Source organism: Eptesicus fuscus, chromosome 17 (genome assembly GCF_027574615.1).
Source record: "Eptesicus fuscus isolate TK198812 chromosome 17, DD_ASM_mEF_20220401, whole genome shotgun sequence".
NCBI lineage: Eukaryota > Metazoa > Chordata > Mammalia > Chiroptera > Vespertilionidae > Eptesicus > Eptesicus fuscus.
In genome coordinates this window covers 40,394,644-40,408,338 of record NC_072489.1, presented here as the reverse complement: position 1 = coordinate 40,408,338, position 13,695 = coordinate 40,394,644, and the positions used below count along the sequence as shown (strand labels likewise).

At 50.3% G+C, this 13,695-nt stretch overlaps 1 protein-coding gene across 1 annotated transcript in view; it reads left to right on the top strand.

Annotated features, from left to right (window-relative positions):
• The first annotated feature begins 706 nt into the window (after positions 1-706).
• The window catches only part of RRP12 (ribosomal RNA processing 12 homolog), a 29,286-nt gene continuing 16,297 nt past the window's right edge, over positions 707-13,695 (top strand). Inside the window, exons 1-13 of the mRNA XM_008144126.3 lie at positions 707-886; positions 1,424-1,653; positions 4,257-4,340; positions 5,414-5,490; positions 6,009-6,114; positions 6,315-6,431; positions 7,549-7,687; positions 7,778-7,905; positions 9,365-9,463; positions 10,059-10,150; positions 11,775-11,886; positions 12,115-12,212; positions 13,153-13,267. Of these exons, the coding sequence (XP_008142348.2) occupies positions 748-886; positions 1,424-1,653; positions 4,257-4,340; positions 5,414-5,490; positions 6,009-6,114; positions 6,315-6,431; positions 7,549-7,687; positions 7,778-7,905; positions 9,365-9,463; positions 10,059-10,150; positions 11,775-11,886; positions 12,115-12,212; positions 13,153-13,267 (1,536 nt within the window). The 5' untranslated portion in view covers positions 707-747. The remainder of the gene's footprint in view (positions 887-1,423; positions 1,654-4,256; positions 4,341-5,413; positions 5,491-6,008; positions 6,115-6,314; positions 6,432-7,548; positions 7,688-7,777; positions 7,906-9,364; positions 9,464-10,058; positions 10,151-11,774; positions 11,887-12,114; positions 12,213-13,152; positions 13,268-13,695) is intronic.

The following is a 13,695-nucleotide window of genomic DNA, read 5'->3' as shown; positions in this document are numbered from 1 at the left end:
ATAAATGTAAGTTGTTGTTTTTTTTTTGTTTGTTTGTTTTTTAAACATCGATCAGCTGCCTCCTGCACACTCTCTACTGGGTATGTGCCTGCAACCAAGGTACATGCCCTTGACTGGAATCAAACCTGGGACCCTTGAGTCTGCAGGCCGACGCTCTATCCACTGAGCCAAACCAGTTAGGGCGGGGACGTCTATTTTTATTTAATTTATTTATTTTAAAATATATTTTATTGATTTTTTACAGAGAGGAAGAGAGAGGGATAGAGAGTTAGAAACATCGATGAGAGAAACATCGATCAGCTGCCTCTTGCACACCCCCTACTGGGGATGTGCCAGCAACCAAGGTACATGCCCTTGACCGGAATGGAACCTGGGACCCTAGAGTCCGCAGGCCGACGCTCTATCCACTGAGCCAAACCTGTTTGGGCTGGTTTGTTTTTTTAACCTGCAAAGGAATTCCAGTTTTATATGGCTCACCCCTGTGGCCAAGAACCGTGGCCCCGGTGTAGGAGTGGAGGGGATTCCTTAGCAACACGACTTCTTCCTGAGCGGCAAATCTCCGAGCCCCTCCAATGAATCCTGTGTCCGGAGGAAACGTAAGACCGGATGTTGACTGGTTTGCTATGGTAACGGACGCAAATCCGGAAGTGGCGCCAGAGGAAGAGGAAGCGGAGCGGGCTGAGAACCCACGTGGGTTCTCCGCGTGTTGCCGCGTCCCTGGCAGCCGGTCCTATAAACTGAGTCGACATGGGTCGCTCCGGGAAGCTGCCCTCCGGAGTCTCCGCCAAGCTGAAACGCTGGAAGAAAGGCCATAGCAGCGACAGCAACCCCGCCATCTGCCGCCACCGCCAGGCCGCCCGCAGCCGTTTCTTCAGCCGGCCCTCAGGTAGTGGAGTCCGGTCCTGGGCACGCCGGCGGCGGGGTTCTGGACGGGCCTGGGTCCGGATGGGTCTGGCCTCTCTGGCCCAGGCATTGGGCCTTCCATCTTAGATTGTCGGGTCTGGAGCCTGCTGTACAGGCCCACCTCCCTGTTTAACAGCCGCGTAAACTGAGTCCACAGCAGGGAATGACTTGTCTCAGGGTGTCACCCGAGTTGGCACTCGTGGCTATAATTAATCTGGTGGCTCTTTACAAAGCGTTTTCACCTCCATTTATTTCCCATGCTCCTGAGTGCAGCCCCCAGCCGGTTCCCACCGGCGCTTATGCCATCAGGACAGGGAGGCAGGAACTTTTACCAGGAGGGTTCCCTTTTGGGCTTTTCTAAGTTCTAGGCGTACAGTGGGCCGATGAGGAAGACCGCGTTCAGAATTCAGCCTCTCGGGTTGGGGGCCTGGACGCCACCGGTTCGTTTCTTACAGGTGATGCTTTTTCTCCTGGACAGAAGGGTAGAAGTTGGGGTCTTACTTTGTGCCTCGGTTTTCAGGAAAGAGCGACCTGACAGTTGACGCGTTGAAGTTGCACAATGAGCTGCAGTCAGGGTCCCTGCGCCTGGACAAGAGCGAAGCCCCGGAGGCGGCTATGGAAGACGAGGAGGTGCCGGCTCTCACGGAGAAGTCCTCAGCCACCTTCCTAAGCGGTCTGTCCGACTGCACGAACGTCACCTTCAGCAAAGTGCAGCGCTTCTGGGAGTCCAACTCGGCCGCCCACAAGGAGGTAGCGGGAGGGTCAGGAGGGCGCGGGTTGGGGAAGAGGGACCAGACTCCTGCTTTTTATGTTTTTGGTGTCTGGTGACAGCAGCTGGGATTTCTGCATGATGCGTCACCTCTCCTACCCTTGGCATTCCCTACTTATTACTTCTCCTGGGGCAGGTTCCACTTTCTGCTTTTTCTAACAGCATCCCCCCCACCCTGCTCAAGTGTAAAGCACTTCATGGGAGAAATATTTCCCATTCTTCTCTTCAACTGTATCTAAACAGGATTTTTTACAAAGAATATTTTTGAGAAACATTTGTCGAATATTTCATGCCAAGTAACAGGTTGGAAAATGTTACTTATGTAACAACTAAGTTTACTATTTTTAGCTTATATTTTAAAGTTATGTATATTTATTCCTTTTCGTTGTGTAAATGAAAAATGGCAGCATGCTCTCCATCTCGGGAGCACGCTGAGCCTTTCCAGTCCCATTTGGTTTCTCCCAGGACATTACCTTGGCCTTTCCATCTCCTGAGCTTCCAGGGCCCGCCTTCCTTTGCTTCTGTAACTTGTTTCCTGAGCTTAAGCAGCCCATCTGGCTCACTTCTACTATCTTTTTAACTTTCTAAATAAACTTTCTCTTATAATTAAAATTAAAAAAAAAAAAGAGCCCTGGTCGGTTTGCTCAGTGGTTAAAGCGCCAGCCTTCAGACAGAAGAGTTGCAGGTTCGATTCCCAGTCAAGGGAACATACCTCTGGTTGCAGGTTTGATCCCTGGCCCTGGACAGCCAATTGATGTGTCTCTCACATTGATGTCCCTCCCTCCCTCCCTCCCTTCCTCTCTAAAAAATCAATGGAAAAAATATCCTTGGGTGAGGATTAAAAAAAAAAGAAAGAAAAATGTCAAAATTATAAATGGTACCAAAGTGATGTGAGTAGAATGAAATGTGAAAGTTGTTCTACCAACTTCTTCCTGGTAGCTACTGTTAATGGGTCATTGTATATCTCCCTAGACCCCCCCCCCCCTTCCAACAGAAATGTAATACAAGTTATAAATATAATTTCAATCTTCTAGTGGCCATGTTAAAGAATGTAAAAAGCAGGTGAAATTAATCTTTTTAAAAATCCTCACCTCGGGGTATGTTCTCATTGATTTTTTAGAGAGAGAAGAAGGGATAGAGGGAAGGAGAGGGAGAGAAAGAGAGAGGAACATCACTCAGTTACTTTATGTACTCAGGGATCAAACCTGAAACCTTTTGGTGTATGGGACAATGCTCCAACTGACTGAGCCACCCCGCCAGGAAATTAATCTTAATAATGTGCTTGATTTTACCTAGTATATCCAAAATATCATTTCAATATATAACCAATATAAAAATAATGAGATGCTTTACATTTTTATCATACTAAGTTTTCAAAATCTAGTACGTATTTTACCCTTAAAATCTCCATTTGGGTGCTATGTCTTTGTTGGAAATACTTGATTTGTATTTTTTTAAATATATTTTTATTGATTTCAGAGAGGAAGGGAGAGATAGAAATATCACTGATGACAGAGAATCATTGATTGGCTGCCTCCTGCATGCCCCTTACTGGGGATTGAGCCCGCGACCCGGGCATGTGCCCTTGACCGGAATCCAATCCAGGCCACAGGCCAATTCTGCTGATACTCTGTCCACTCAGCCAAACCAGCTAGAGCTTGATTTTATTTAGAGTTTATAAAACTTACAGTTGCAAAAGTAGATTCATGTGTATATACAAGTTCTAAATCTGTGTTTTTCCAATAACTAGATCAAGTATTCGTTTTTACATTTAATTAAAATTTTAAAATTAAAGATTCAGTTCCTCCATCACATTAGCCACATTTCAGATGCACAGTAACCTCTTGTCAACATTACTGTTCTAGATTTTTCGTATATTTCATCTACTTTTTAAAAAAAATTTAAATACATTTTTATTGATTTCAGAGAGGAAGGGAGAGGGAGAGAGAGATAGAAACATCAGTGATGACAGGGAATCATTGATTGGCTGCCTTTTGCACGTCCCCCACTGGGGATCGAGCCCACAACCCGGGCATGTGCCCTTGACCCGAATCGAACCCGGGACCCTTCAGTCCACAGGCCGACACTCTATCCACTGATCCAAACCAGCTAGGGCTCATCTACATTTTGTTTAGGTTTATATTTTATATGCAGTGTTCTGCAACTTTCCCCCGACTGAACAGTAATTCTGTGTTAATGAATGTACATAGTTGTTCCTTATTCTTTTCAATAGTTACATAGTATTTGAGTCTGTCATTATTTATTAAATAATAGTATAATATTAAATCCCGTTGGTGGCTGCTTGGTTGTTCTAATTTGTTGCTGCGGTAAACATACTTGTACATAAAATGCTCACACATTTGTGCAGGTATTTCTATAAGAGAGAGCATTGTAGGGGTGGAATTTTGGCAAATATGTTCTAAGCTTCCTGTGTGCTAGACTCTGTGGTGTGTACCTCTGTCTCTGAATGCTGCTCAACCTCTGGGCTACCAGAAGATTAATCTGTGAAGGAGCAAGGAGAAGAGGCTACCGTTGGGGGGGTTAGATTTGGAATAGATGTCACAGGTGCCTTCTTCGTACGCAGATCTGTGCTGTTCTGGCTGCTGTCACAGAGGTGATTCGCTCCCAGGGAGGGAAGGAGACGGAGACCGAGTACTTTGCAGCCCTGGTGAGTGGGTGTGACTTGGGGGTGGGTGTTCAGAGCAGCAAGTTATTCAGGCTCTAGAGGGAAGATGGTGCCCTGGCATGTGGGGAGCGAAGGACCACCTTGAACAGGTGAAAGTACTTCAGTCATTCTCCGGTGGCTTGGAAAGGCTAGTGGTATTTGCTGCATTTTTGTCTAAAACAAAAATCCACTACTCTGGGTTTTATCCCCTTGATCTATGAAGCTAAGTAAGGCCCAGGGGAGCCTCTAGAAAACTGCTTTTCAAAGTGTGGTGTGGGGTCCCCAAGACCCTTTTGGGGAGTTGGCTAGGTCAGAATTATTTCCATAATAATACTAGTACATCATTTATCTCTTTCTCACTCATGAGTGTACCGTGGAGTTTTCCAGAAGTTACATGATGTCTGATGACATTATTTTGACAGCTAATTGAATTGTGCTTTCATATTCTTGTGGTTTGAAATTTTCTCAGTTTTAATTTTATTGTGGCAAATATCAGTAGGTGTAACTTACATAAACAGAACCTTTGGGGAATCCTCAGTCATTTTTAGAGCCACTACTCTAGAGTGGGCTTGGCAAACGACTGCCCAGAGACATAATCTGACCCATGGCCTATTTCTTTACAGCCTGAGAGCTAAGAGTGGTTTTTATGTTTCTAAAGGATTGTTAAAACACGCAAAGAAGAATATGCAGTAGAGACCGTAGATAGATTGCAAAGCCTAAAATATTTGTTATCTGGCCCTTTACAGAAAAAGCTTGGCCATCTCTGCTCTAGAAAAATGGAGTAAATTACATAGCAATATAAGGTTTTTATCGTGTGCCAGGCAGTATTCTAATTGTTTCATACGTGTTCGTTCAACACCTTATAAGTACTGTTATCCCTATTTTATCAGTGAGGAAACTGAGTCACAGAAAGGTTAAGTTGCCAGCCTAAGACTAACAGTAGCATCTCAGGGATTTGAACCTTTGACAGCCTTCTTGGTCATAACTGTTCTGCTGGGCACGTGGTGCCCCCCAGCACCCAGCTTGCCCAGCATGGCACATTTCCTGCTCACACCCCGCTGTGATCTGGTCCTCAGATGACGACAATGGAAGCGGTGGAGTCCCCGGAGTCTCTGGCCGCTGTTGCTTACCTGCTGAACCTTGTCCTGAAGCGGTGAGTTCTGGGTTCTGTCTGGACCCAAGGCTCTTTGTGGAGAGGAGAAGGGAGTGTGGACGGGAGGGGCAGGATCAAGGAATTGTTAAACAGAACACAAGGATACTGGAGTATTGGTGGCATTCTGCATCAGGCTCAGGGGGCGGCTCAGGAGCCTGTAGACTGGCAAGGGGGCAGCCCTGGTGCAGCCAGTGGGGCAGGAGTGATGGGGTGGAATGTTGGCGCCAGGGGGAAGGTGGGGAGAGGAATGGTGTGAGTTTATAGGGCCCATCTAGTGGGTGGTACAGAGAATGGGTAGTGAAGAAGGCGAGGGAGGCAGGCAGCTCAGGTGCCATGGAGATCTCACCGTACGGGGTGTCGGGAAGGGTGAGCTCTTGTCTTAACTGTTGTTCACTTGCTGAGTGACAGGCCAGCGCTGCCTCCCTCTGTCCAGCTTCCTCCTTCAGACCAGGGCAGGGCTGTACCAGCTGCTTTTGGAGCCCCTCTGGGACGCTGACTTTCTCTGTTCTCTCCTGTAGAGTGCCCAGTCCTGTGCTCATGAAGAAGTTTTCGGATACCTCTAAAGCCTTCATGAGTATCCTGTCAGCCCAGGCCAGCAGTGGCTCCACCTCTGCCCTCCGATGGGTTAGTAGTTGGTTCTCAGTTTCTCCTCTGCTGTCTTCCAGAACAGCGGCCAAAGCATGGGTGCTCCCTGAGAGGGGTGGGGACACTCTGTGGACCCTCAGATGGGTCCCTTTGGGATCTGTGGAGTCGGTGAGAAGCTGGGCTTTTCCCTGCCTGGCTGAAAAGGGTGGAGCTGAGAGACCCTGGCTCTCCTCTTCAAGGTCCTCTCGTGCCTGGCCACCCTTCTGCGGAAGCAGGACCTGGAGGCCTGGGGCTACCCCGTGACTCTGCAGGTGTACCACGGGCTGCTGAGCTTCACCATGCACGCCAAGCCCAAGGTGAGACCGCTGGGCCCCCAGGATATGGGAATGGATCAGCCACTCAAGGCGGTGGGTGGGGCAGGGCTGGCTTGTCTGAGTGGGATGGGGAGCGCGACCAGAGTCTTGGGTTCTTGCCTCTGAGGTCCCATCTGCCCAGCTCCCAGAAAGCGAGGGGCAGCTCCTGCAGGAGGGATGTTCACTGTCAGGCCCTTCTGAGTTCCTGCCGCCTCACTGGGTAGTGACAGGTTAGTGACAGTGGCAGGAGGGTTGAGGGGGGCTTTGGAATCACACCGACCTGAGTTGGATACTTGGACTCACAGCTTGTGCTGTGACCTTAGGCAAGTCACTTAATCTCTGAGCCTCAGTTTCCCAGCTGTGAAAGAGGGCTAATAATATCCTTGCTGTGAGGGTGTGGGGAGGCTCCGGTGATCCTCACAGGCCAGGTGCGGTTCCCGCATAGGCAGGTGCTCATTAAGTGCTGGTTGGCCATCATTTCCTCCTGAAATTCAGGGCAGGAAGCATGTAACAGTGATACCAGTCATAGTCATCACTCACTGGCTGAGCACTGTTACCCAGGTGGCTCACGCCTCTTTCCATGGGTATCCATGTGAACTTGCCCTCCATTTCTTCAGGTCTCTGCTACAATGTCACTACTGGAGTGACACTTTTCTAACTGTCGGATAAAGAGTAATAGCCCTGCTTTATTGTCTGCAAAGTACTTTTACCTTCTGGTGTATGGTTGTTTGTTTCTGCCTCCCAGTAGAACATGAGTTGTTTGCTCTGTTCGCTGCCACGCTGCCAGCACGGGGAACAGTGTAAGAACAGTGCTGGCGTGGTGGACGCTCGATGTTGCTGATGAGTGAATGGCTCCCTGCTGTAAAGATGAGGACATGGAAGCTCAGAGATTAAGCTGCTTGGCTTGCTCAGGGCTGTGTGGTGAGTTAGGAGGAAAGCAAGAATTAGAGCCAGGGTTTGTCTCACTCCATAGCTCAGGTGTCTGTACTTGAAGCCCAAGGTATAGCATTGACCATGTGGGCGGTGTGTGGTCACTACTTTTTGGTGGGCGGTTGTGCCGACCACCCCAGCTGCTGGTTGAATGCTGGCCCTGCTCTCACCCCCTTCCTTTGCTCCTCAGATCCGGAAGGCTGCCCAGCATGGAGTGTGCTCGGTCATCAAGGGCAGTGAATTCATGTTCGGTGAGAAGGCTCCTGCCCACCACCCTGCTGCCACGTCCACCGCCAAGTTCTGCATCCAGGAGATTGAGAAGTCTGGAGGTAGGAGCCAAGCTGAGGGTGGGGCCTGCAGGGAGGACAGGGCCCGCTGCAGTGAGTGGGCTGGAGTCTCAGCTCCCCTTGCTCTGCCAGGCTCCAAGGAGGCTACCACCACGCTGCACATGCTGACACTGCTGAAGGACCTGCTGCCCTGCTTCCCGGAGGGCCTGGTGAAGAGCTGCAGTGAGACTCTCCTCAGGGTCATGACCTTGAGCCATGTGGTGAGCTCAGGCTGAGAGCCAGCGGGCAGGGGCACCCTGAGGATGGTCTGAGGGTAGTGGAGGGTCCAGCTGCAGACCCCAGGCCCGGGGTGCTGGCTGTCAGGGAACTCCCTGGTGAGGCCAAAGGCAGGGCCTGAGTGTCTCCCTGCCCTGGCCCTGCTCTTAGCTACAACCGAGGACTCCATCTCACCCCCAGTGTCAGGCAGGCTGGGCCAGCTTCTGGGTCCTGGTCCAGTTGGGAGCTGGCCTCAGATCAGAGCAGAGTGAGCTGGAACTGTGGTGGGGCTGGTAAAGCGTCAGTCCTCTCCCTGCCTTGAGCTCTACTCGAACCACAGTCACAGTTATTTCTCTTTTTTCCCCCCTAAGTTACTGACATCTGTGCGATGATGTTAAAGATACATAAAAATGATCCCCTACATTTCTGCCATTCTAGCACAATTCTGGTCATCTTTATGTGTTCTCTTGTAGTGTTTACTCATACACATATTTTATTTTTTTTAAAATATATTTTATTGATTTTAGAGAGGAAGGGAGAGGGAGAGAGAGACAGAAACATCAGTGATGAGAGAGAATCATTGATTGGCTGCCTCCTGCACGCCCCCCACTGGGACTGAGCCCACAACCCAGGCATGTGCCCTTGGCCGGAATTGAACCTGGGAACTTTCAGTCTGCAGGCTGACGCTCTATCCATTGAGCCAAACCAGCCAGGGCTCATACACATATTTTAAAGTATTTATTATAAAAATAGCATGATCACTGTTTAAAAGAGAAAAACCTTTCAGGAGTTTATAAAGTAAAAAATACAAGTCTTTGTTTTCCCTTCAACTCTCACTTCCTAAGATAAACAGTACCAAGAACTTACTGTGTATCCTTTCAGACATTTTCTCTTTGGATAAGTTAACATGAAAGCATGAAATACAGTTGTAATTATGGTATCCAAACCATTCATAACCTGCTCTTTTATCTTTTAGCCCTTTATGTTAAAAATACTTTGTTCATGCCCTAGTCAGTTTGGCTCAGTGGATAGAGTGTTGGCCTGAAGGGTCTCGGGTTCGATTCTGGTCAAGGGCACATACCTCTGTTGCAGGCTTGATCCCTGGCCCCGGTTGGGGTGTGATTGGGAGACAACCAATTGCTGTGTCTATCGTGTCGATGTTTCTCTCTCTCTGTCTCTCCTCTTCCACTCTCTCTAAAAATCAATGGAAAAATATCCTCAGATGAGGATTAACAACAACAAAAAAATACTTTGTTCATGTTTCTAGATTGTCTTTGTTTAAATCATTTAAAATTTTTACTGGCTGCCAAGGTTTACTGAAGTGACAGTGCTCTGAATGTCCAGGTGCCGGGGGCATGTTTGAGGGTCAGGGGGCTGAGTCTTCCCCTAGTTCACTTGCTGGAGTGGGAGGTTGAGGAGCCCAGGGCTTTCAGGTTGCTCACTAAGCTTATGTGTCCTCTCCAGCTGGTGACAGCCTGTGCCATGCAGGCCTTTCACAGCCTCTTCCATGCCAAGCCTGGCCCAGGTACCCTGCCTGCAGAGCTCAATGCCCAGATCATCACGGTGAGACTTGGCGATGGGGAGGGGGCATGGCTACGTTGGGGTGGGGTGGTCCTGTTACTTGTCTGCAGGGTGAGGTTGAGTGGGCTGGGCTGCCCCATTGCAGGAGAGTGGTAGACAGGCAGCCAGGAGATTCCACCAGAGCCACATCCGTACCCACAGGAGCTGGAGGAGCTGACTCTTGAGTTGGTGGTAGTTAATTTATGATTTCAGCAAGGTCTCATGGGATTTTGAGCAGGGGTTCCCAACCTTAGGGATCTAGTGGATGGATTTGGGGAAGGTGCAGAAACTCCTCCACATTGTTTGCAAAATGTGTGCTCATGTGCATTTTTCCAGAGAAGGGCTCTGTGGCTTTTGTCAGGTTCACAGTGGCTTGTGTGACCCAAGTTATACTCCGTTGCTCCTAGGAACTTCCATAGAAGCAGAACTGGAAGGGTTAATGGAGCTGGGAGGTCAAGGGGGTGCTGTGTTCTGGGGCCGCATGTGTAGGCCTGTCGGTGGGACATGCTGGGGCCTCGGGATGGAAGGGGTCTTTGTCATTGGGCTGCTGCTGGACGCATTTGCTCAGACACCTGCTTATTTCCTGTCTCCCCTCTAGGCCTTGTATGACTACGTTCCCAGTGAGAATGACTTACAGCCACTGCTGGCCTGGCTTAAGGTCATGGAGAAAGCTCACATCAACCTGGTCAGGTAAGGTGAGGTGGAGGCGTGGCCCAGGGCCTCCAGCCAGGCTCCCTGCCCTGCGGTGCGTGTGGGAAGGACACGAGCTGGAAGCTGGAGGCGGTTCAGCTTCCTGGGAATGGCGGCAGTTCCATGTTGAGTGTGTAGCAGCCACCTCCTATTTTATGAGGCACGGGGCTGGGTGTTAGCTGGGGCTGATGCCTAAGTGTTGGCCAACTAGCCGCAAGGATGGGTCGAGGGTACTGCCCTCGGGTGGGGCCCAAGTGCCATCCTGATCTTGTCACCCCTGGCTGTCATCCTGTGCAGTTGGTCTCCCTCTCAGAGGATATCATCCACTTTGCAGCTCTAACCACCTGAGTTAATGGTCCCCTCTTCAGGGACTGTCCTGTGAGCCCAGTTTCTGCTTTGTGTCTCTGTCATAACACTCACAGTTGAACTTGACCATTTAATAGCAGTAGCCTCTTGACAATTTCACTTTTCCCAAGTAAGGCTGAGAAGAATCGGTGTGTCAATTGGTGACTTGCATTTTGCCTGGAAGAAGGGTCTCTAAGGCCCCCCGAGCCCCGAGGCTCCACCTGTGTGTCTGTCCTCGCCTCCACTGAAGGGTTCCCGTTGGCCTGCTCCTCCCACCCCCACCCCCGGCACTATGTTTCACGGGATTGATCACGACCACCCCACGAAGAAGGCCTTAGCCCATTTCATAAACCAGAAACTGAAGCACTGCGAGCCAGCTGGTCTTGAGGCTATTCAGGGGCACAGCCAGGTCTGCCAGGCCCATGTCCTTCCTGTACCAGACCCTTCACTTTCACCTGGAGGTGCTGGAAAATGGCAAAATAGCTTCGTGCTTTGCTTCTCGGGATTTATCCCACAGGACTTCCACGTTGTGTCGGGATGTTTGTGGTAGCACCGTGGTTAATGGCAAAAAACCTAGAGACAGCCCAACCGTGACCCAGGAGGGGACTGATTACATATAAACAGTGAAATACGAGGCAGCCGTCAGGGATAATTGAAGTAGGTGTGTGCGTGCTGATGTGGAAAGACCTTCAAGATACATTGAGAAAAAGCAAGGTGCAGAGCAGCATGGATGCTGTGATTATTTGCAAACTACCAGGGTGTGAGTCCTGACCCACCCTCCACTAGCTGGGTGGCCTTGGGCAAGTTACTTGACTTTTCTGTGCCTCAGTTTCCTCACCTATGAAATGTTAAATGTAATAACACTTAATCTCAGTTTTGCAAGGTTTCATGTTCTGTGTTATGTTTGTGGGGGCTTTTGTGGGCTTTAAATGAATGAATGCAAGTTATGTCAGTACTTGGCATGTGATAAATGTTACATAAATTTAGCGATAAACTTCTGGAAGAGTACTGGAGAAACTTAACCTTGATTTTCCCCTGGGAAGTACATCTGAGGGTCAGTTGGGAGAAAGGTTTGGTGAGGAAGACACTTTATACCGTGAGCACCTGTTTGAATTTTTTTACCACCTGTAGCTGTTACTTGAATGACAGCCCTTTCTAAAATCGCCCACAAGAAGGGCCCTGTAGAGCTCCCCACATCAGTGATCGTCATTGGACCTGAGTCATCTAGTCCCCCAGGCTCAGGGCCACCCCGCCCCACAGAAGTGTTTTGTCTTGACAGGCTGCAGCGGGACCTTGGGCTGAGTCACCTCCCTCGCTTTTTTGGAACTGCCACCGCCTGCCTCCTCTCTCCCCACTCACAGGTGGTCACAGCTGCCACCCAGAGCCTCCAGGTACCACGCCCCCTGAGCCCCAGCTTTAGTGGGGGGAGCAGAGAGCACAGTGGGCTCTGCCAGCTGCCTGTCTCTCCCAGAGCCTGCCTCAGACGCCAGCTGCATCCTGGACAGGAGGTTCTCAGGGAGGGATGGCTGCCTAGAAGCTTCAGGAAGCAGGCCCATACGAGGGCTCAGTGGCACTGGGGGGCTGCCTTGGGCTTAGACAGCTGCGGCCCCTTTTTGCAGGAGATCCTGAAGGAATGTGTCGCTCCTCACATGGTTGGCATCGGCTCTGTGACCTCCTCAGCCTCAGGCCCTGCCCAGTGTGTCGCCAAGATGTTCAGGTGAGAGCATAGTATCTGAGATGAGAAGGAATACGGTGTGCCTTGTAGAAAGTTCCTTGTAATGAGAGGTCTCTGCTTTGTCACTGACTGGCCATGTGCACAGTGCCAGAGCAGCTGCTGTTGATTTGAGCCCTGGCCATGTTCCATGCACCATGGTGTGGTGCTCATGAGTGTGGACTCTCAGGCCAGTCATCTGGGACAAGTTCCTCCACCTCGATATCTCAAGGTCATCATCCCTTAAAGGGGGCTAACGCAGGTGAGGGTTAGATGAGGTAATATGTGCAAAGTGGTCAGAACAGTACCTGGCACCCAGTTAGGTGCTCAATAAATAGAAACTGCTAGTAGTCCTACTGACCCCATTTTACAGATGGACAAGCTGAGATCACCCAACTAGAATAGAAAGCAAGAATAGAGTTCCCTAGCCCATTCTTTTCCCCACACTGACCCCTGTTGGCCATTCTTGCCTAAAACCTCCAGGGGCTAGATTTTGGGAGATGGAGCCAAGCAAGGTGTGCACATGCAGGAGGGGCTGGGCCAGCCCTCCCTGGTGCAGCTTCCCATCCTGCCTAGACCACCTGTTCTTACCCTGCCATGCACATTGGGTCAGGCCAGGAAAGCATGGGCTTTGGAGGCCCAGTTTGGCCACCAGCAGAGTGACCCTGACAAGGTTATTTTGTCTCTCGGGGCCTCAGTTTCACCATTTGAAGACTGAACAAATAACCTGCCCCACGTGTTTTTCTTTAAGCTCAAAGGTTGCATAAATTAAACTCAGCACAGGGAGCAGTGTGGGCACTTCATAAATGCTAGGTCTCCCCTTTGGCCTTTCGAGGGGCCCTGCCCTAGCGGCCAGCTGGCGTCTATAGCTCATGGTGTAGCTGTTGACTTCCTGGCCAGGGCCCGGGGGGCGTGGCCAGGGCCCAGACTGCTGCTCCCTTGGCAGGGCAGTGGAGGAGGGCCTCACATACAAATTCCATGCGGCCTGGAGCTCCGTGTTGCAGCTGCTGTGTGTCTTCTTCGAGGCCTGTGGGAGGCAGGCCCACCCTGTGATGAAGAAGGTGAGTTGGGGAGCTGCTAGGGCCGGGGCAGGAAGTGGCACTTGGGCTTTTGGACTAGAAGGGGCCTGTGTCTCTGTTACCTCTGCACTTTAACTGCACCCACCGCCACAGTGCCCATACCAGGTGCCCAGTACTGTGCCCCCAGGAAGCTGACTGGGCCATCATGGGAGGAAGGAAGAGGGGCAGGACCCCCGCCCACACACAGCTGCTCACTAGTGTTGGCTGGAGTTGATAGTTTTCAATAGGGAACCAGTGTGATTCTCTTACCCACACCCATTACCTTTTAATTTTTAATCCTGTGAATTTTCTGTAACGAATGAGGATAGTGTTTTAAGCAGCCTTAGGTCTCAGGAAGGTGACTACATGCAGCCCAGAGTAAACCATCTAAGGGTCAGGGGTCAGCTTTGGGAGAGGGTGGGACCTGAGGA